Source organism: Cavia porcellus, unplaced genomic scaffold (assembly GCF_034190915.1).
Source record: "Cavia porcellus strain 051 isolate PalLab524CR breed Dunkin Hartley unplaced genomic scaffold, mCavPor4.1 scaffold_17, whole genome shotgun sequence".
In the NCBI taxonomy this organism is placed as follows: domain Eukaryota; kingdom Metazoa; phylum Chordata; class Mammalia; order Rodentia; family Caviidae; genus Cavia; species Cavia porcellus.
In genome coordinates, this window is record NW_026947500.1 from 21043847 (window position 1) to 21065064 (window position 21218).

The 21218-nt window shown below is 45.0% G+C and overlaps 1 protein-coding gene across 8 annotated transcripts in view; it reads left to right on the forward strand.

The window, feature by feature from the left end:
* Window positions 1-19237, forward strand: part of Hsd17b3 (hydroxysteroid 17-beta dehydrogenase 3) — a 66854-nt gene extending 47617 nt beyond the window's left edge. For 3 of the 8 annotated variants that reach the window (XM_063227385.1, XM_063227386.1, XM_003468399.4), the window contains 9 exons: window positions 2846-2921; window positions 4476-4583; window positions 5487-5554; window positions 7491-7526; window positions 10589-10623; window positions 11704-11785; window positions 12623-12688; window positions 15907-16056; window positions 18824-19237. In XM_063227385.1, the coding sequence (XP_063083455.1) occupies window positions 2846-2921; window positions 4476-4583; window positions 5487-5554; window positions 7491-7526; window positions 10589-10623; window positions 11704-11785; window positions 12623-12688; window positions 15907-16056; window positions 18824-18934 (732 nt within the window). In that variant the 3' untranslated portion in view covers window positions 18935-19237. The other 5 variants (XM_013150687.3, XM_013150686.3, XM_013150684.3 and 2 more) reach the window with 5 other exon arrangements.
* Window positions 19238-21218: the final 1981 nt, after the last annotated feature.

Below are 21218 nucleotides of genomic sequence, written 5' to 3' on the forward strand. Positions count from 1 at the left end.
AGATAAAGATGTAAACACTAAGGTTTCAATTTAAGATATTTCTACTTGAATGGTTTTGGTGGAAGTTGGTTTTTTGACACCTTTCTTGGTTAAAGGCCATTAGCCTGAAGAGTGAATTAGTGGCTATTAGAGACCATGTAGTCTGAGCCACAATTCAAGTACGTCTCTGTTTTCTCTGGTTTATACTTTTTTTAAAAATGAAAACCATAGCAAATGCTTGCTTTGGCAGCAAATTTTGCTAAGAGTGAAGACAGAGAAGATTAGCCTGGGTCCCCAAGGAAGAACTGAATACAGAAGGTATTCCATATTTTTGTTAAAATATTTTATGGCTTCAAGATCTAAATGTTAGAAAAGAAACACTTTATCTGCTGGAAGATAAAACAGGTAAAACTATTGAAGACATAGGCAAGGACTTTCTGAACAGAACCCCAGTGGCACAAGAAATAATACTGAAAAAGTGGGATCACACCAAATTAAAAAGATTCTGCACACCAAAACCCCCAAACAAGCAAGCAAACAAACAAAACAAAACCAAAAACACCCAACAGAATGAAGAGACCACTTAAAGAATGTAAAAAGTTTTTGTAAGTCATTCCTCAGAGGAATGGCATCTAGAATAGATAAAGAACTCAAAAAAGTTAGACCCTTCCTCAATAAAAGACCTGATAAAAATGGGCAAATGAAAGGAATAAACACTTCTCAGAAGCAGTACAAATAACCAGTAAATATGTGAAAAAATCTTCAGCATCACTGTACACTAGAGAAATGTACATTGTAACAACACTGAGGTGTTATCTTGCTTCAGAAAGAATAGTTATCATCAAGAAATCAGAACACAGCAAATGCTGGCAAGAATGTGGGAAAAGAGGAACCTTCCTACAGGCAGGAATGTAAACTAGCAGTGTTGGTAGGAATGTAAACTAGTGCAGTCACTATGGAAATCAGGGTGGGGAGTCCTCAAAAAGCTAAACATGGAAATTCCATTTGACCCAGCTATTCTCCTTTTGATAGCTTCCCTGAAAGAGTTAAAGTCATCATGTTACAGTGATATTTGCATATCCATATTTATAGAAGTATAATTTATAATAGCTAAATCTTGGAAATAGCCTACATGCCCACCAACAAATGAATGGAGAGGAAAACATTGTATTTATGTGTAAGGCAGTACTGCTGTGCCATACAGGATTTACCTGTAAATGGGTGCATTTCAAGATCGTAATGTTAAATGAAATAAATCAGGCGTAGGAGGTGAAATGTCACATGGTTTCTCTTACAGGAGAAACACAAAGTGCAAATAAAGAGCAGAATGAGGTAGATAATAGGAAACAAGGAATAAGAATAAGAGAGGAAGGAGCAGGAAAAGAAGGGGAAAGGGATTTTTCAAAAAGGGAGAATTGCAGAAAAACCAGAAACAGAGCTTTTGTAAGTGAGAAGGGGACCCAAAGTTGGGGGAGAAGGAAGGAATGGGAGGGAAAGGGGGCAACAAACACGTTAACATGCATGTACCAGCTCCCCACAATAGATGTGCTGCAAGCGTGTACTGATAAAACTTTTTTAAGAAAAAAGATTAGGTGGGGCTGGGGATTTAGCTCAGCGGCATAAGCACCTGCCTTGCAAGCAGGCAGTCATGAGTTCAATCCCCGGCACTGATAAAAAGACAAAAAAAAAAAAAAAGATTAGGTACCTTTTATGTTATGTGTCTTTAGCCACAGCTAAAAAGCTAACAGTGGAAGTCATTTGATTAAACCTGTAGAGAAAGACTTCAGTAAGCTGGGCCTTTGCCACTAACTCAGATGTCACCAACCTGTTTAAATGAGTAATGATTTTTTCTTTTCATTTTGTTCTTCTGGACAAAGTTTTAGCTTTTCTCATTGGTAAGACCTATTTTAGGGTTTCCTGTAACCCCCGGCGCAGCACACGTACACAAGCCCGGGACTCACTCTCACTCCAGCCGTTACACTCAGCCCAGTGTAGGCCTCGCCCTTGCTGGTGCCTGGGAAGCACCTGGCTTTTCCCCCGGGGCCCCCAGTTCCATTCCCCTTCCTGCCAGAGACAGAAGAAGAGCGTTCCCCTGTCCAGTGATTCTCCAGAAGAATGTTTTGGTGAATAGAAGCCGCTCAGGGATTGCTGAGAAATGCTATTTCTGTCCCACGGCCATTGTAGACCTTCTGCCTACAGCTGTCCCTCCCTCCTGAGGGGCACTGGTCCGGGCCTCTGCAGACACCAAAGTGCACAGCTGTCCAAGTCCCTCACATAAGATGGCACAGTGCTCTGCCTGTCATCCGTGTCATCCTTTTGTGCACTTTAAATCACTGCAGGTTACTTATAACAGCTAATATGACAGGAATGCCTTGTAGATAGCCTCATTATTATACTGTTCAGAGCAAAATGACAGGAAACAAAAACCCTGCTGTACCTATTCAGTGGAGATACAACTCTCCCCTATATTTTTGGTCTGTGGCGTGGTTGAATCTGTGGATGTGGAGCCGTGGGTCTGGAGGGCTGACTGTATGTAATGTGAAGTCTGTAATATTTTGATTTAGACACAGTAAATCCCATGTGTTTTGGATAAGCAGCTTTCAGATTGTGGGTGTGTAAAGAAAAGTACCTAGAATAGTTCCCAGGACATAGTAAACACTCAGGCACTAATGCCTATTATGCTCTCCCCTGTAAGTCCCTTGTGGGGGACTATTTTGTCCATATCTCAGCCACACTTGTCCTGTTCTGCATGGTGCCAGTCCTGGTGGAGCAGGCATCTTACACTGCACCCAAGTGTAGCACGTGGAGACTCACTTATTCACCTGTCTCCTCATTTGTTTTTGGTTTTCTCCGTTCTTACCCCCAGCTAGCAAGACGAGGACTCAATGTTGTACTCATCAGCCGGACGCTGGAAAAACTCCAGACCATTGCCACTGAGATCGGTGAGTTCTCCCCATCGTGTTTCAAGTCATGGAGCCACCAGCCCAGCCTGCCCCGTCCTCATTTGTGATCCCTGCTCTATCCCCAGAGCAGCCTTGTTTACAAACTGAAGGGTAAGGTTCAAGGTGCAGGCTTTAGCCTGCCATGGATTCTGTGGGCTGTGGTTCTGCAGTGCAAGAAGAGGCACAGGCACAAACAGACCCACTTCTTCCTTTGATCCAGCACTCGCATCCTTAGATTAGAGTCAGCCCTGCTCATCGGGAGACCCCCAGCTGCCTGGTAACTTCTACTCCTTTTCAAAGCAGAATTTGTGTGCGGATCTGCACTTCCTGTGTCTGTGCTCTGCCCCCTGCAGGAGGGTAAAGGATAGTGCTTACTGGTGGTCATCAGATTTTAAAAACAGATCTGGCCTAGAGCCGCCATGTATGGTTGCAGAAGCTGCAGAGGTTGTGTGCTGTGAAGCTCTAGAAGCAGCTGTTATACTATAATGTTTCATTATGACTGTTTGCTTGGAAGTGTTCTGAGTTAACATTGACTGTATATTTTTCTTTGGATGTTTGAAGTTTAATAATTATTAACGATTAGTAAGTAGTTTTTACCTCAAAGGGACGAGTGATCATGAAGTCTTCAGAAGACCATTGCAGACCTTCTGGGGTCAGCCTTACTGCCCTGGGGAGATCTGAGGTGGAGAAGGTGTGGGCGAGGTGGGGTCATACCACAGCAGCTCTGTACCCTTGAACAATGGACTCTGATTTTATCCTGTCTGGATATATGAAGGATCACTAGTGGGACCAAGACATTCTTGAATATTTTTCTTACCGTGCTAAACTGTGCTTTTCTTCAATCATCCTTGTGAAAACTAAGTCGTGTTTTTGCTTTCAAAGCATCCTGCTCACCTAAATTATGCCTTGAGATTGCTTGATGCAGAAATACTGTGTCTAACTGCAAAATGAAAGGAATATACCAAGAAATTGGTGAACTCTGCTTTTATATCTGCTGGAAAATTCCTACCTGAGGCACTGTAATAAACTGGCAGTGCATTGGGAGTGAGAAGAGTATGGGTGCTTTGGGGCAGTTTCCTGTTCTCTGAGGCTTAGTTTCCTGTACAGGAAAGTAGGAATGATGTTCTCTACTTCACGAGGTTGTCAGGAGGACTGACACGTGAGCGTGAATGTCTCCTGTCTCAGTGCCAGGCAAACGCACGGACGGCTCTGTCTGTGGCCTTACTGAGCGCAGGCAATGGCGGACCTGCTTTTCCACCCCTGGGCCCACGGATCTCCTGAACATGTGCAGGAGACCCAACTTGTGGCTGGGTCTTTTCAGTGGGTCTGTGATGGACATCAGCATTTGCATTTCTAACACGTTTCCCTGTAGTACTGCGGTCTCCACTTTGGGAACCACTGCACTAAATCTGTTTTAAGGCAAATACTTCTCACTGTAGTAACTGATAAATACAAGATAGTAGTAAGTATTACAGTTAGCATCGGGGAACCTCATGGTCCAGAGGGAGATTTCTACCCCTGTTGATCAATAAATACCTGTTTTCTCTAATGCAGCAGGTTCTACTGGGAGAAGTGTGAAGATTATACAAGCAGATTTTACCAAAGATGACATCTATGAATATATTAAAGAAAACCTTAAAGGCTTAGAAATTGGAGTCTTAGGTAAGAAAATTGCAAAATACTAAGGCTGCTGTAATATAGCATTGAAATAATTATCTTAGTGACATTTGATCATTCCATGGTAGCTTAATTTTAACCCTTGATGGTATTTTAAATTGCAGCATTAAATTGATTATTAAGGCTCAACTCTTCAAGAGAGATCATAGGATTAAAAAATTATATATGTATATATTAAATATACATTCCAACCTTCCAAATGATATTTTATAATGTTAAAGTGAATTATTTGTCACAGAACTGGTATTGACCATTTCTCAGGAAGAGTGATCCCAGAAACTGGCCTGAAGAATTAGTTTAGCAAACCAGCGTTTCTCTCACTGATCCACGAAACAGAAAGTCAGTGTTGTGATTTGAGAATTGAAATTTCTTACTCAGGAAACAAAGATATTTCCTGTAATGATTTGTAGACAAGGTCTTTTACAACCACATGCACTGTATGATGTTTGTATTACACATAGAAGCAAGTAAGATTTGATTTCTAAGCTTCTTGCTGAATTAAAAACATTACATAGTCATAAACAAAAATGTAAAACATATCAATGTAGAAAAATTTGAGAGAACAGACACATAAAAGAAAACTACAAATTTCTTAAAATCTTCAAAATTGGAGATAGCATTTTTACATATATGCACACATTTTCAAAAAACGGAATTACGTGTACTTACTGTTTCATACTTTAAAACTGATATCAAATATTTACCTGTATCTAAAATTTCAAGCAGCTGTAGTTTTTCGCTGCATGACCACATACCTGGTTTTGGAGACTTGTTTTTTTCCCATCTCATTTCCACTATCTTGTGTATAAATAAATCTTTTGCACGTGCCTCTTTGGGAATTTCCTACCTACTCTTCTGATGCGTTTTTGTTTCGCCCCTTTCCATCAGTCAACAATGTTGGAATGCTTGCAAGCCGTGTCCCGAGCCATTTCCTTACCACACCGGACAGCATCCAGGTGGGCCTGGGCTCTTTTGTGCACGTTTCCTCCAGCACAGAACTGACCCCTGCGATCCGTGACTGCTAGGGGTGAGGGAGGAGTCATGGGAAACGCATTCTCTATTGCACGGTGAAGGTCTTGAGATCTCTATTTTTACCTTTTACAGTCAAGAGACATCTATCTTTTCAGGACTATCTCTTGAATGAGGACATCTTTCCTCTTCTCTGCATATCAAAATTCTCCTGGCCATTGTCCCATTTTTGAAGCTCCGCACCCTGCTTGATAGAAGGGTGATTCTTCTCAGTGAATTCATAGCTATTGGTGTACAGGGGAGCAGCCCAGCTCTTTGGCTTTGCCTGTCTTTCTAAGCAAAGAAGATTTATTTCACTTTTTTTGTGAAGGAGAAACAGGTGTCCCCAGCATCCAGGGGGTACTAGTTCCAGGACTCCTGTGGATACCTAAATCCATGGGTGCTCAAGTCCCATAGAACCAGGGCACATCTTCCTGTGTACTTTAGATCACCTCCAGGTTACTTGTGATACCTAATACAGAACAAATGCCTTGAATGTAGTTGTTTTACTGTATTGTTTAGAGAATAGTGACAAAACCCCTGTGTATTTCCAGTACAGATGCAATTAAAGAAATAATTTTGATCCATGAATAGCTGATCGGACCCAATAGCTGATCGGGCATGGAGCTTGCAGCATGGAGGGCTGGTATGTGTGACACAGACCCTTGCTGGAAGGGTTCGTGAATTCAGCCCACTTTGCTCAGACCTGTGGTTGGCATTGCCAGCCATGAGCAAAGTTTTTGAGAACCTAACAGTTCCCAGATGCTCTTCCATCAGCCTTTTCCAGGGCCCTGTCTTTTGAAGCCAGGGGTTCTGCCACTCAGAGTGGGTGCTGGGCTTTCTCTCCTCAATTCCACAGCTGTCCCAGGGCCGTTTTTAGGTGGGGTCTCCGTGCCAGGAGGCTGGGATGCTGTTGCACACCCTCACCTGACTCCTCTCTGGACAGCATATAAACCCGGTGGCCTCTGCTGTTCCTCACTCCTGTTTCTGGCACAAGTCTGTGCTTCTCTGTTTGTCCTAGGAGATTCTAGTAGCTTTATTGATTTTTGTGACTGCCCTATGTAACCCAGAACCTCTGTCTTCTATCATACAACCTCTCATGTTTCTACCCTCGGTGCTATTGTCTCTTAGGCCCACACAGGCTATCCCTGCTTCCTCTCGGTGATAATTGAATATGGGTGCTCCTCAACTTAGATGGAGTTCATTCCAGTAAGCCCCTCACAAGGTGAGAATATAGGCCACACACGCATTTAACACACTTAGCCTGCTCCCACCTCGCGCAGCAGGACACTGTACACTGCCGCCATGCCCCTTCTGGCCAAGGGGCTGACTGGGACCGCACCTTGTTTTGGGGTCCAGCATTGAGGAGAAGGTGTCACCTGGCACATCCCTGGCCCCAGAGGAGATCCAAATCCAGCCTTCCAGGCACGGATTCTACTGTGTGCACATTGCATATGATACCAAGTCAGGCACCAGCTTATTTATTTATTTATTTATTTTTTGTCTTTTTTGTTTTTACCGGTACCGGGGATCGAACTCATGACTGCCTGCTTACAAGGCAGGCGCTTATGCCACTGAGCTAAATCTCCAGCCCCTAGCTTATTTTCTTTAAAAAGTTGACTCTACTCCCCTGACATGTTCAAGGAAGCTTGTGACTGACTTACAGGCAAGGTCACATACTGTAGAACCATAGAGCGAACCTGTGTGGTTTCCAGTGCTAGTGCACCCCTGCTGAAAATCAATCAGGAGACTGATTTGAGGACTGGGCGAGAGACGGAACCAGCCAGCCACAAGCTTTGGCCCACTTAATGGTTCTTTGCCACTAAATATTTTCCAAGCCAGTTTCTTAACAATCTGATTCTTGGTTGTGATTATTTATTACAGAGCCTCATCCACTGTAACATCACCTCGGTAATCAAGGTATGTAAATCTCTGTGTTAAATGCACTAAAATGTAGTAGTTGTTGGAATATGTCAGCTTCAGAGAACTGCCCCATCCCAGGGAAAGAGGAATGTCTGAAACTGAGCCACCCTTGACTGAGAAGCCATGTTATAATCTTTTGCTATTTTATTCTGTTTGCACCGAGAAAACACAGTGATGAATTCATTCTATGATCTGAATCTACTTCTACGTTCTGTTTTGTTACATATTAGACCTGATGATGCCAAAATATATTCAGGATTTCAAGGCAATTTTAAAAATTTAATACCCTTCTCTAATTTTAGTTTTTGTAAATAGATGAAAGTCCACTCTGGGAGGAAGAATGGCAGGAGGCATGGATTAGGCTTTCTGGACCTTTTGTTAATCAAAAAATATTTGTTTATTTGAAGCCTTTAACCATGGCTTTGCTTTTTACTGTTTTTACTTGTGATCAATCATGGTCCCAAAATATTATATGGGAACTTCTATGTTTTAAGAGAGAAGAGAGAGAGAGAGAGAGAGAGAGAGAGAGAGAGAGATCACATTAGAATAATATATTACACTGTATCATTATCATTGTTTCATTGTATTATTATCCATTATTAATCTCCTAGTATGCCTAATATATCAGATAAAATTTACCGCAGATGTGTCGGAGTAGGAGAGAACACCAGGGTCCCTAGAAACTTGGTACTGTCCTTGATTCCAGGCATCTACTGAGTGTCTTAGAATGCTCCTCCCTCAGATGCATGGGGAATACTGCGTTCTGAACCCATCTCTGCTCTAACTACAGTAACTGGACAGCACTGGGCAGGTTAGCTAGCTCCCTTGAACTTCATGAGTGCTGGACCCAACCATGTCTTAGGTACATTCAGCATTCTGATTCTTTGACTGAGATGAGCTGAACAGTCATAATGTGACTTTAAGGCTGCCCTATGCTATGCCTGAACAAGGAAAAAGGCAGATTCTTTGGACAGGCAGTCTAGAAAACTGTGCCACTTAAGAACAGAGCCAGCCAAGGCCATGCAACTCAGTTAATAGATGTTGCTTTTGGGTGAACACGATGCTTCTCCTTCTTTTGGGGAGCTCAAGCCCTCTGTCTCCACCACAGTTTGTAGCTAGCGAGTGAGCCCTGAGTTTCCTGCCTGTACTTGCTCCATAGCTCACCACTTTGCTCAGTTCACAAAGTCCGCAGCTGTACGTGGCAGCCCTGTGACCACTCTGGGAGCAGCAGTGGAGCTGCGGAGCTGGGTAAAGTGAGAGCCCTGCTTCCAAGGAGCTGGAACCATCGTTGGAGAGTGGGAGCGACTTAGCTGCTCTCATCTGAATCACCTAGACTAGTAATGGAGGAGGACTCATTTCTCAAAGGGAAACCAGATCCCTGTCAAGGAAGGACAAGGGCGCTGTAAGCTATGTAGCACAAAAATTATTTTCAGGTGGGAAAGTCAGGCTGACAACAATTATCTTTACCACTGGTTGTTTTCTGTAAGCCGGCTGATATTTTATAGTTTCCTGCTCGATTGTTATTGAGTAAACACATTCTTTTTTCTGCTTTTTAAAGCTCCCAGCTGATGTAATTTTAAGTTTTATGTGTCCAACTGTTGTCTGTAGCCTTACCACTAAACTCTTTCACATTATTTTACACATTGATCTTTCCGTCTTGGGCTGTTTGATCATGTAGTTTTCCCTAAATAGGTTTGACAGCCCTCTGATGCCTTTAGCAAAGAAATGCTTTGATTTGTCAAAAAAAAAATTGTTTTGTTTGTTGATAGATATTGAGTTCCCTAAGTAACAAAGAAAAGAAAGAAAAGATTAGCTTCTAAACACGCCGTGCCAAAATGAGCTCTGCTGGATGGCAGCATGATTGGTGTCACTGAATTACTTTACAGATGCCAGCTGGAAATAGTCAAGTTCTCTGTGAGGGGCAGAGATGGGAGAATGAGTTTGAGGGTTACGGAAAGGTGGGATGAGGCTAAACACGGGGCCCCCTGTCCAGCATCATCTCCCTTAATTGGGACTGTGACCCCAAAAGGCTCTTCCCAGGAGAGGGAGACTTTGAGGACAAGCTGGTGTCTCCGCAGGACTCCAAGAATGTCCCCAGGGGAGCTGGAGAGGCAGGGGCAGGGGCAGGAGCAGGGAGATACAATCTGGTTCCTCATCCTGCTCTTGCCTCTGTCCACACCCTGTGTGTCAGAGGCAGAGCGGGGAGTTCTAGAGAGCCCCCACCCAACCCCCCAGAAAGAGCATGATCTGGGGGCACGGAGCCAGGCCTGGGGACGACAGCAGTGGTGGCGGTGAGTTGAGAAGCTGCTGCAGGGGCCCTGGACAGTGGGAAAAGACAGTGTGTGTCTGCTGTCCTCCTTCCATTTGGACCCTTCCCATTGCAAATCTGTCCCTAGGACAAGCCTTGGCTGCAGTCCAGTGTGTGTTAGACACATTTCAGTCCATGAAACTGCCTCTTTCTCAATTCTTAAAAAGTGGGCCTTGTGATACTTCAGTGAAAAACTCTCTAAACAGAGTATTTAGCTTACAGAACTGACACCTTTGGTGGTGGCAGGATGGGACATCGCAACGCATCTGTAATTCCAAGAGACAGGAGTAGCCATGTGTTCTGTTCCCGTAGCTATGTACCGGGCTGCCCCTGTTGGATGAAGAGATGCATCTGGGATGCACCTGGATGCTTCAGTAGTTCCAGTCCATCACGGAGGGATATGCTGGCCAGCCTGATTTTGCCTGTCATTCAAAATAGAGAATGTACAGGAATCACTGTCTTCACTCCACAGCCCTAAGCCAACTCCCACAACTTCATAATGGCCTCCTTTACCAGGAAGACTTTAGGGGGAAGAAACTAGAAGCCTATAAATAACGTGCTGTTTGTCAAATTGCCTCCTGGGTTTCCAGCCCTACTGCTTGGTTGCCAGAGTGACCTCTCACTGAGCAATTTTCAAGGTCACCTAAGGAGGTTCGGCTCTCCCTCAGCTTCCTCTAGGATGTCCTTCCCCCAGGACCACTCTTTGCTCCTTGGTGCTGGGCCAGGGCTTAACTTTGGCCTTCTCTTCTAGATGACACAGGTGGTCCTGAGACACATGGAATCAAGGTAAGAGCTGTCTTTGAAAGTCTTGAGCAACATGGCCTTCTGCCCTGGCAGTCAGCTAACTAGGGGGACAGGGCCCATCCAGCTGCTGGTTTGACCAGTGATAACAGCCAGCATGAAAGTACTCGGAGCTTGTGGGGGAGGAAACACACTGTTCTGGCCTACGCCAGATCTTCAAACAGATTCATGTATTTGAAGGTCAAGGGTAACACACACTGGAAGGAAGAAGAAATGAGCCATTTCAGCACATATTGGCTTATAGAAAATTAACTCATGAGCATAAAAGAAGCCAGTTGGCCAGAGACCAAGACCATATCTTTTTTCTTATGAATTTCAGCCTTTGTTAGAATGAGCACTCTGACCAATCAGGCCCTTCATTTATTCCATGTTTATGTATACCACTTTGTTATAATCTGAATGCAGGAGCTGGTTTTTCTCAGGTGGTTGTCATTAAAAACAAATGGTTAATAGCTTTAGCTTCTCTAGGGCAATGAAGGGCTTGGCATGCTTTGCATTTGCAGTTCCTCGCCCCTGCCCTCCCCTCCAAATATCTAACTGGGAAGGATTAAAGATGCTGCATTTCAAAAAGACAGGGAAGACACCCCCCAGGACTTGTCTGTGTGAGCCACTGATGGACCACCAAATTCCACCCTAGAAGGGAACATCTGTCCTGCTGTGGGGCATCTATGTGTGCCAGAAGAGACCTGCAGCTTGTGTTACACAAGAGGACCCCTTCCTCCTGGAATCTTGTTTGGCCTCAGTCGGCCATCTGTATTTTGGTGGGGAGACTTTTGTCCTAGCGGAATCTGCATTCTGATGGGGAGACCTTTGTCCTGGCAGAGCCAGGAACAAGTTTCCAGGAACAAGCCCTTAATGTCACGTGCTTATCAGCGACACCACCGTGCAGCGTGCTCCTGGAGAACTTAGGGGAAGTTCCAACACAGTTCTTGGACACAGAGCTCTTAGAACCATGAACATCTAGAGAGAGCAGAGTGTGAGGGCATTCAGAGTCCCTTTGGTGGCTTTCTACCCAAGATGGGATCGGGCACAAAGCCACGGAAACTTGGTTTCTTTGCTTTTTAGGAGGAAAGGTCTCATCTTGAACATTTCTTCAGGGGCATCCCTCCGTCCTTGGCCTCTGTTCTCTCTGTACTCAGCTTCCAAGGTGAGTGACACATTATTGCTTTTCTTCCTTCTTCCTCTTGTTTCTCATGGGCAGCATTTGCCTTTGGACCACAGTGCAAGTTGATGGACAGGCTGGCTTGGAGGCAGTCTTGTGAGACAGAGGTGGCCCATGGAGGGTCTGGATGCAAGTTAGAAAAAGCTTCCCCTTTGGGCAGCACACCTCCAGCCCAGACACTTCTGGCTGAGAGCCTTGCTCTCTTTCTGTTTGCTCACAAGTGGTCCTGTGGCTTCCTGGAGGTCCTGGAGGTCCTGGAGGCCTAGCCTGGTGCCCCTGCCACCATGCCTCATCATAGAAGCAGTCTGAGGGATAGCAGGGACCTCATCAGGAAGTGCTGCCTTGTAGGCTAACCCGCATGCAGTGGCCCTAGGCATGTATTTATTTTAAGGTTATGTTCTTGCTGATCCAGGTTACTCTGCCTAGACTGGGGAACGAGGACAAATTGCTGTTTTTCCTACTTTCTCATCCCCTACCTGCTTGGATTAGGGTATAATTGACAAGTGTACAGCCTGATGCTTTGATAGATGTGTACGTTGTGGAAGGATTAGAGTGAGCTACTTAACATAACCTCTGACCTTGCATTTTTATTTTTTGTGATGAGAACATTTAAGATCTAAGGCCCCCACTCTCAGCAACTTTAAAGTATGCAATATGCAGTCACCATGCTGGACAGTAGCTCTCCAGAACATCTCCTTCCTGCATAACTGGAGGTGTGTTCTTTGGCCAATGTGGCTCCCAAGCCTGCCACATCTCTGTGGTACCCTTGGAAATCTGAGTCAGGTGGCTCTGGACCTGAGCTGCTTCTCTGTCTCACTCTAGGCTTTCGTGCGCATGTTTTCCAAGGCGCTGCAAATGGAATATAGAGAGAAAGGGATCATTATCCAGGTGAGATGGGTGGGTATGGAGAACTTGGGCATCATGGGCCTGTGCCACCGACTCCTGCGGGACTGGCTGTGTGTGTGCATCCCATGGAGAGACAAGCCGGGCGGTGATCGGTGGGTTCTGGGGTGTTTCCCTGGCAGCTGCAGCCACCGCAGTCCTATGGTTTCTGCTGCCCAACTTGTGCCTTGGTTCTGAGAGAGGAGATGGGCAGAGATGTGGGTGACCCGATGTGCTGCAGACCCTCTTGCGACCGACCCAGTGGTGCCACAGGACAAAGACTGCATGGCCCTGTGCTGCCTTAGCCTTCCCTAGGAAGTGGCCAGCTGGCCCTGGCCAAGCGGAAAGAGGGAGGGAAGGAGGAAAGGAGAAAGGGGGGAAGGGGTAGGGACTGGAGCATCTCTGGTCCACCATTCAAAGGCTTTTTTATCAACTGGGATCTTGCCTGGCCATCTTTTCCTCTCTGACCCAGATACAGAAGATGGGCCAATGAGGGAGGAATTGCAGGAAGTGAGCAAAAGAAAACTGGCCCTTGGTCTGTGTTGGAACTAGGGGAACAGAGGGGCCTTCCCTAGGGGCCATGGCTCTTGTAACCCCTACACTCTGGTTGTGGGGCAGTGAGGGCAGGGATACTCTGTGCAGAGACCCCCTGACCCCATCTAAACAGGCCGGGGTTATCTGTCCATAGGCTGAAGAGTGTGACATCCCAAGTGTCCGCGTGACATCCTGAGTGTCAGTGATTTATATGTGTGGGTTCAGCCACAAAGGGCTCCACAGTTTTTGGAATCTGAAATTAGCTGGATACAGAAGAGTTGTGCTGTGTGGTTTTGTTTTTGTTGTCTGGGAAGAAGTTTTATGGTATATGATTAGCCAGGATGTAGCTGGGAAGAAGTTTTATGGTATATGATTAGCCAGGATGTAGCTCAGTGGTGTAGCACCTGACTGGTGAGCACAAGGCCCTCAGTTCAATTCCCAGTACCAAAAAAAAAAGAAAATATTAAAAAATGAAAGAAATTAAAAAGGTGCACTCAAATTTATGTCTTTAAAGTCACTGCTACACACAGTGATTTTCAGTGTCCAGACTACTCCTATAATCTACCAGCTTGGTAAACAGTCCAGTGTGTGTTAACGGTCAGGACTGAGCCAAAGCCATCACTTTCATGACCACAGAGTGAGCGTTATAGCTCATGTCTAGATGACCCCAAAGCCTGATACAGTCATAGGTGGGGCTTTTTCAGAGGGGTCTGCACCTAGAGCATGTGGCTGGTTCATGGTAGGATGAAGGGGAAGCGATGGCACCACCCATACTCCAGGTTGTGTCTCAGAGTAAGGGACAGAAAGAAGCTTGTCTTGTCACTTGCTTGTTTTGCTTCCTTCTGCCTGTGATGCTAGTCTGCCACATCACCCTGCCTTGGGACCAGCTGACTGTGGCATGAAAACTCTGCAAACTGTGAGCCAAATAAACCTTTCCTCCCTTTAACTTTGGGCATCAAGTATTTTGCCTCAGCAACGAGAGAAATTAATGAAGACGGTGAGGGACTGTGCCTGCCGTGTCACTGTGCCGCAGCTCCTTCTCCTGCGCTGCTGAGCCAGTCCCACCCAGACATGTTCCCGGACTGGCAGGAGCTCACTGTGGTGCACCCAGCCTGATGAAGCAGCCCCGTCTGCGTCGTCCCTCTTGATACATCAGAAGTCTCACTTTGGCCTGGAAATGACACGTGGTGCTCATGTCACACTTACTACAGGGGCTCAGGAAGTACAGCTGTGTCAGGTGTCCAAGAACAAAAAACCAGAAATCCTTGGTGACTTCTGAACCCAAGGGACTCCTGTAACCTCCTGCTTCCTGGCCATGTGACACCCTAGCATCACCTTGGCTCATCATTGTGGGCCAGAGGTGCGGTAGCTGCCAATGTGATGTGTTCCATGAGGACACCAGGTGTGGAGACACGTGTTAGAGAGCTGTCCCTCCCGTGCCCTGGGGCCTTGAAGCTGTTGCTCTAGAAGTCTGAGAAACTTCCCTTTCAAAAGTCAACTGGCCTTAAAAAGACACAGAACTGGCACTCAGGAATATTTGTTACACGAATGAAGATATGTGTGTCATAAACTTGGGTTCAATTTCATCTCGGCTCTGCCATTTATCATCTGAGTCTTCCTGAGTAGCACGCTTAACCTCTGTGAACCTCAGTTTCCCCACCTATAAGATGGGTTTTATAATGCCTCCTTACTTTTCAGAATTATCATGAAGATCTAATAACTACTATATTAGTATATACACTTAAACCATATTTATTGAGTCCATATCTTGTACATTAAAAATTCTCACTGTAAAAATTTGAAAATTATGATTGAGAATGCTTCTGATATTTCTCAAGGAGCAACCCTTTGGGATCCTTGGAAGAAAAGTGTTAGTTACATTAATCGCAGCATTAATTTCCCTAAGAGCCAATGCAGCTGGATTAAATTATAAAACAATGTGATTTTAAATGTGATGTGAAGGAAAGTAAAACAAAACTAGCATGGATCTTTTTTGTTTTTCTAAAGAAGTCAGATGGTCTGTGTTGTGTTTGAGAATATAATAGTAAAACCTGATTAAGCAGCCTCATGCGAGTTGAGGGTGCAGTTAGAGCATGGATAGAAACAATGCTGGATTTTCAGGGTACAACATATGGTTGCTTATTTCTCTTGCCACACAGAAAAATTCTGAAGTTTGAGCTACTCGGCAACTAACTGGAGGGGAAACGATGGGAATCTGAGGGCTTAAATTGCTCCACTTTTGGTTATATGAATTAGAAGCAATATTCTAAGATAGGGTGGAGTGCAGAGCATCCAGTTAAATTTAAACGTCAGACAAACATGAGGAGTTTTTAGCAAACATGCAGCCTATACAATACTTGGGATGTAACTAATTATACTGAATTTTTTGGACGTTTGTCTGAATTTCTAATTGAGTGTCCTCCTCTCTTTGTGTCTGCTGGTAGAGCTTCTGTCCTCGCAGTCACCTGTGTGCTAGGGGCTGGCATATCAGAGCCCCTGAGTCAGTGTGGCTGAGGTTTCCTCTTGAGAAATGAAACTTTCTGGTCCTCACGTCTGTGCCATTTCTGGCAACAAGGATCCCCGACAGTGTTACAGGAAGAGAACAGAGTAGACAGGTGGGGGATGGCAGAATGGGTGCTGAGTTTTCAGCTCTTCCCTTCTCGGTGCCATGGTCTGTATTTTCATTGTAGGTTCTCACCCCGTTTGCTGTTTCTACTGCCATGACAAATTATCGAGACACCAGCATGATGACCAAAAGTGCTGATGGATTTGTGAAAGAATCACTGAATTACGTCATGGCAGGAGACGAAGCCTGTGGTTCCCTTGCCCATGAAATCTTGGTAATCACAACTTCTTTTCTTGTAGAGAACGAGGGTGGGTGGGCAGCCCCAGGCAAGGCTGCTAGCTTTTTCTCACTTTTGGAGCACGCAGTGGCTTTCTCTCATGGCAAGCCTGTGAGGTGAAGGGCGAGCTGTCCAGGTGTGATACAGCTGGTGAGGAGTGCATGGCTAAGCTGGAGAGCAGAGCGCTCGTCCTGGAGAGAACCGTGCACTCCTGGGCTCTCCTGCTTCTCCCCTTAGACTTAAAAGTGGCTCCCAGGAACTTTGGGGTAGGAAACACCAAAGACATCTAGAGTTTGCTGCTGTTGTCCTTGGCTCTGACTGCAGTAAGTGTTTATCAGCCTTGCGGGGGTGGGGGTGGGGGAGATAAAATCAGTTTGCTTTATAGAATGTGCTGATTTTCTTGGAGTAAATACTCCCATTGGGGCCAATTTTAAGCTACCAAGATGATATCACTTCCCAGGAATTGGGAAAGATCTCTTGAAAAAGAGCCAGCATATCTCAAGCTCCACTGAATGTGGAAATAAGGCTGGATGGCTGGGAAGTTCTTAGCACTCCTGGGATGCTTTGAAAAACAGCAGCACAAATCAAGGACAGATTTGGGCATCACACAGAACAGGGGCTCCAACACACACGTCCATGCAGTGCAGTTTCCCGAACTTTCGATGGACGTTCTTGGCTTACCTACCATGTCAACTGTCTCCTCTGTGTCAGAAGCCTTCCTACTGTAAGAATTACTTTTAATCTCTCTCCTTCCCTTCCTTAGATGCGAGTAGGATTCATTGCTTGATGCAATAAATTCAGCCATCTCCTGGGACTTGCAAAGACTTGGACAAAAGCTGCTGGACTTTCTTACCCTGACCACTTGTTATTTTTAACTGCAGAAGCTCAGCAGTATGCAGAAGTGCCCATTCCACGCACACTGCAAAGTGGACATATGGAAAGAACTGTTTTCCCTTCTCGATCTGTTTTTTCTCCAGATCCCAGTAGAGTGTGCAATGACGAATTAGGAAATGGGCTTTCAGTTTGTCACATGAACAGAATGTTCAGGTGTCCAGGCATTTTCTTTCTTCCTTATCTCTTTCTAAGACAGCTGGGGAAAAGAGTCCCTCCCATGATTCATGCTTGTCCTAATGTGTGTGTTCTCTGATGTCCTTCATCTTCAATGCTGCTCACTTTGCTGAAATGGACGTCTGTGGAGGTTAGAGATGTTAAAGCTGTCCTTTGGCTTCACCAGTGAACTTCCTGGCCAGGGCCTCCTTGCAGACCCCCAAGTTTCCATGACACCTCCCATCCAGGTCTGCCATCCACTCACAGCTGAGGTTCTCAGGCCCTCTGGCTCTCCTCTTGCCATTGTCACCAGGATGGACCTGAGGGAAGCTGAGAACATCACATCTCAATGCCTATGTCAGCAGGCTGGATAACTTTCTATGGTTGCACCTCAGCAGAAGGGGAGAAGGCATGCCCTCTCCTTGGTCTTCAGTGTTACCCTTACTTCTCACAATTCGCTATATTTACGCCAAGTCTCCCAGCCCCCAGGGTAAGTCCAGAGGCTGCACATAGCGAGGGAGAACTCCTAACAACTTCTGTGCCTTTTTCTCCTTCCACACCCCACCTATTCCCACAGAACACGCAGAAAAAGTAAAGATGTTCTGTACACAGTGTCTCTGCCTGTCCCTCTCCAAGGCTAGCTAGCTCCTGTGGGTAGCTATCTCTACCTTCTGAAGAGCATTGTGACCTAGTCCTCCAGGATGTTGAGTTCCTAAATGGAATCTATTGCATTTGGAAAATATGTTCTTCCTTTTTTTTTTTTTTTTTTTGTCCTGGGGATTGAACTCATGGTCTTGTGCTTGCCAGCCAGGTGCTTATGCCACTGAGCTAAATCCCCAGCCTAGAAAATAAGTTCTTGAGACAATATCCTAGCTTACCAGCTTATTGCTACACATTTTGCTCCATGGTCTAATTCTACCATGTCAATAGTTGAATGCTTTCCTGATATTTCTTTTTGATTTTTTTAGGTAATGAGTTCTAATTGTGTCAGCCAAATAGATGCCAAAAACAGGCTAGGATAAAAATGTTTTGTGCATGGTAAAGCAAGAGAGAAAGGGACATTAATTAATCATTGAAACCAGTTTGGAACTTGATGGATTTAGAAAGCTCGTTGGTTTGTGGGGTCTCAGACTCTTCTAGGGCACCAGGTCTGTACCTGCAGCCTGAGATGTGTTTCATTAAAACTTCATGCCTGAGTGTAAGGCATCCCCTCCTCGTAAGAGGGCACAGTGCATGCTGGTGTTTTACAAGCTTCTGTGAATGACTTTCATCCATTAGCTCATTCATGCATTCACGCGAGCGACTTAGGCACACTCTTCCAGCCTGGGCCAGGTGGTGGGAAATCCTTCTGATTCTGTCCCGGAGTCTTATTTGAATAGAATCTTAGCAGAGTGAGCATGAAGGCATCTGGGAAATGGAGCAGCAGGTAAAACAGATGTTTTTTGAGAGAAAGAGGTGGTGGGAAGTGGGTAGGACACATAGAGTTTCCCAAATTAAATTTCTTCCGAGATGATCCTGTGTCCATGGGGAATCCAAAGGCCACATTGGTGCTGAGGGAGCCTTGTTTGCTGAGAAAGGGTTGCAACATCCTTCAGCTTCAGCAACTGCCTACTTCACTGATTTGGGGACTTCACTAAATAATAATTCTTAAAAATCATGAGTATAAACTAAGGCATTTGAGTTACAATTTCTTTACTTGAGTTTTCTTCTATTAAAGGGACAATTTCTGAACCTGATCCCATCTTGGATCTTCTACAGCCAGGCCTTCCAGTCTCTCCTCCTGACATGCCAGTCAGATGACAGAACACAGAACCGCAAAGTCAACTAACGTGGGCGACGTGCTGGAGGTCAGCTTCGCCTCTCTTCCTGGTGTTCTTCGTGGGCTGAGGAGGACCAGAGGAGCTGACCAGAACCCTTCGCCTCCCTGAAGCTGGAGGTGGCCAATGTCACAGACACAGGACTTACAGTACACATTTTTGTGCCTTTACTCCAGTCTTGGGAAAGCTGTGATGTGCAAACATGTATTGTGCTGTGGAGTGGAACATTCCACGTGTGAGGAGAGGAGGGTGCCTGTGGGTAACACTTGAAGAATTTCTATAGAGAGCTTATTAAATAAAAGTGGTGAGCAGAATGATACCTCTGGTCATTGGCATCTTGAGAGCAATTATACCTAGTAGGTTACTATCATAGTTGGGTGTCAAAGTAAAGGATCAAAAGAATGTCTGAGGTTGCTAAACATCAGCTAGACTTTTATAGTCCTGATAGCATGTGTGGTGGATCCAAAAAATAGATTCCAGTTTCCTTGGATGGTGAGCAAAGACCGGCAAGTATATACTTGGTAACATGAGAAAACCCAGCTATGTTCATTGAAGTTAACAGGAAGGTGTGCTCAGGTCTGTGCCAACAGAAACAAAAGAGTGGCAAGAATGGTGCCAGGAAGCTAAGCTATGAAGAGTCCAGATAAATCAGACTTTGGTATTTAAAAAGATGTGCGCCCGCCCCAGATGCCTCTCACTGGCTCTCTCAGGATGATTGACAGAAATGATGGACAGATGTAGAGGCATCTCAAGGGCATCTGAGTACACACGACTCTCCCAGAATTTACGCTCTCTTAATCACATGCATGTGATGTGGTCCTTATGGATGAATCTTTCATGAAGTTCAAAGCGGGGAAAGGTTGCCGAGGGTCAGGTTACTGGGTCTAACTCATCAATGCTCTGGTCTGGAGCTTTGGAGATTGAGCCTTTGCTTTTTTTTTTTTTTTTTAAATTTTTAAATTTCTGTTCTTCGTAGCACAATGAAAGAAAGCAGAATTGGCCCTCGGGTACTGTCCAAATTCAGATGGATAAGAGAAGTGGTCTCAAGGGGTTGGCTTTGAAGCATTTTTTCCCAATCCCTTTCCCTCTGTTCTTTGTCTCTTGCTCTGCTGCACGACTGCCACGAGGTGATGGGACCATGGTGTTTCTTCCACACCACAGACCTCGGAGCAACAGAACCAAGTGACCGTGGGCTGGAACTTCTGATGCAATGAGCTAACATAAATCTTTTCCTCTTTTAAGTTGTATCCTTACACAACTAATCATGAAGCAACTATGCAAGTGTAGACATTGTGCTTCTGGAAACTTCTGTATCAAACTTCGGTCAATTTTGCCTCTGAGGAAGAGCTACTTCATATCTTTAGGTAGCTTAGGTGAAAAAAACAATGAACTTCAGTGTATATAGCCAGGGGCAGATATTTAGAGATAATTTTTAGTTGTGCAGCACAAGAATTTTTCCAGTGTATTAATCCCCAGTTGATTTGAGTTGTTGCCCAACAAAGTTCTTGAAAATCTTTTAAGAGAATTTTTTCCTAGTGAAGGCTCTGATATGTTGAACTGGCTTATGAAATGGGCATGAAAGCTCTGTATTTTAAGATTATTGTCCCTGTCACCTCTAGCACTACATAACAGCTATTATTTCTTGTACATCAGTCATAGCCAGGGCTATGTGAAGCCTCGTGATAACTTAAGAAGTTGGTATTACTGTTGCCTTCATTTTATAGATGAGGACACCAAGGCACAAATAAAGTAACTTTGCACAGATTCACCTGACCACGGAGGAGAAAAGCTGGGGATTTATTTCGGGTCGTCTCCTTCCTACGTACCTTAGCTGAAACACCCCACTGGAGGGCTGCCAGTGTGGTTAAGGCTATTTCATCAGAATTGATGGCAAAGGAGAAACACTATGTCCCTGCTAAGTTTTGGATAAGTATCCCCAAAGGCACATATGTTAAAGGCTGGGTCCTCAACCTATGGAGCATTTAAAAGATGAGGACTAGAGGGTGGGTATCGTGTCACTGGGGGCATGACCTTGATGCATGGCCGGATGCTGGCCTCTTCCCCTTTCTCCTTTTGCTTCCTAGAAGCCATGAGGTGAGTGGCTTCCTATTACTGTGTACTTCTGCTGTGATGCATGGCTTCACAGAGGCCCCAAGCAGTGGGGCCAAGCAAACACCAAAGACCTCTAAAACAGTGAGACAAATCTCTCCTTTTTTAAAAAATTGGTATTGGCATAATTGTTTTCTTAAAATTTATTTTAAAAAAACTAAACAGAAAAAGGACAGAAATGATACA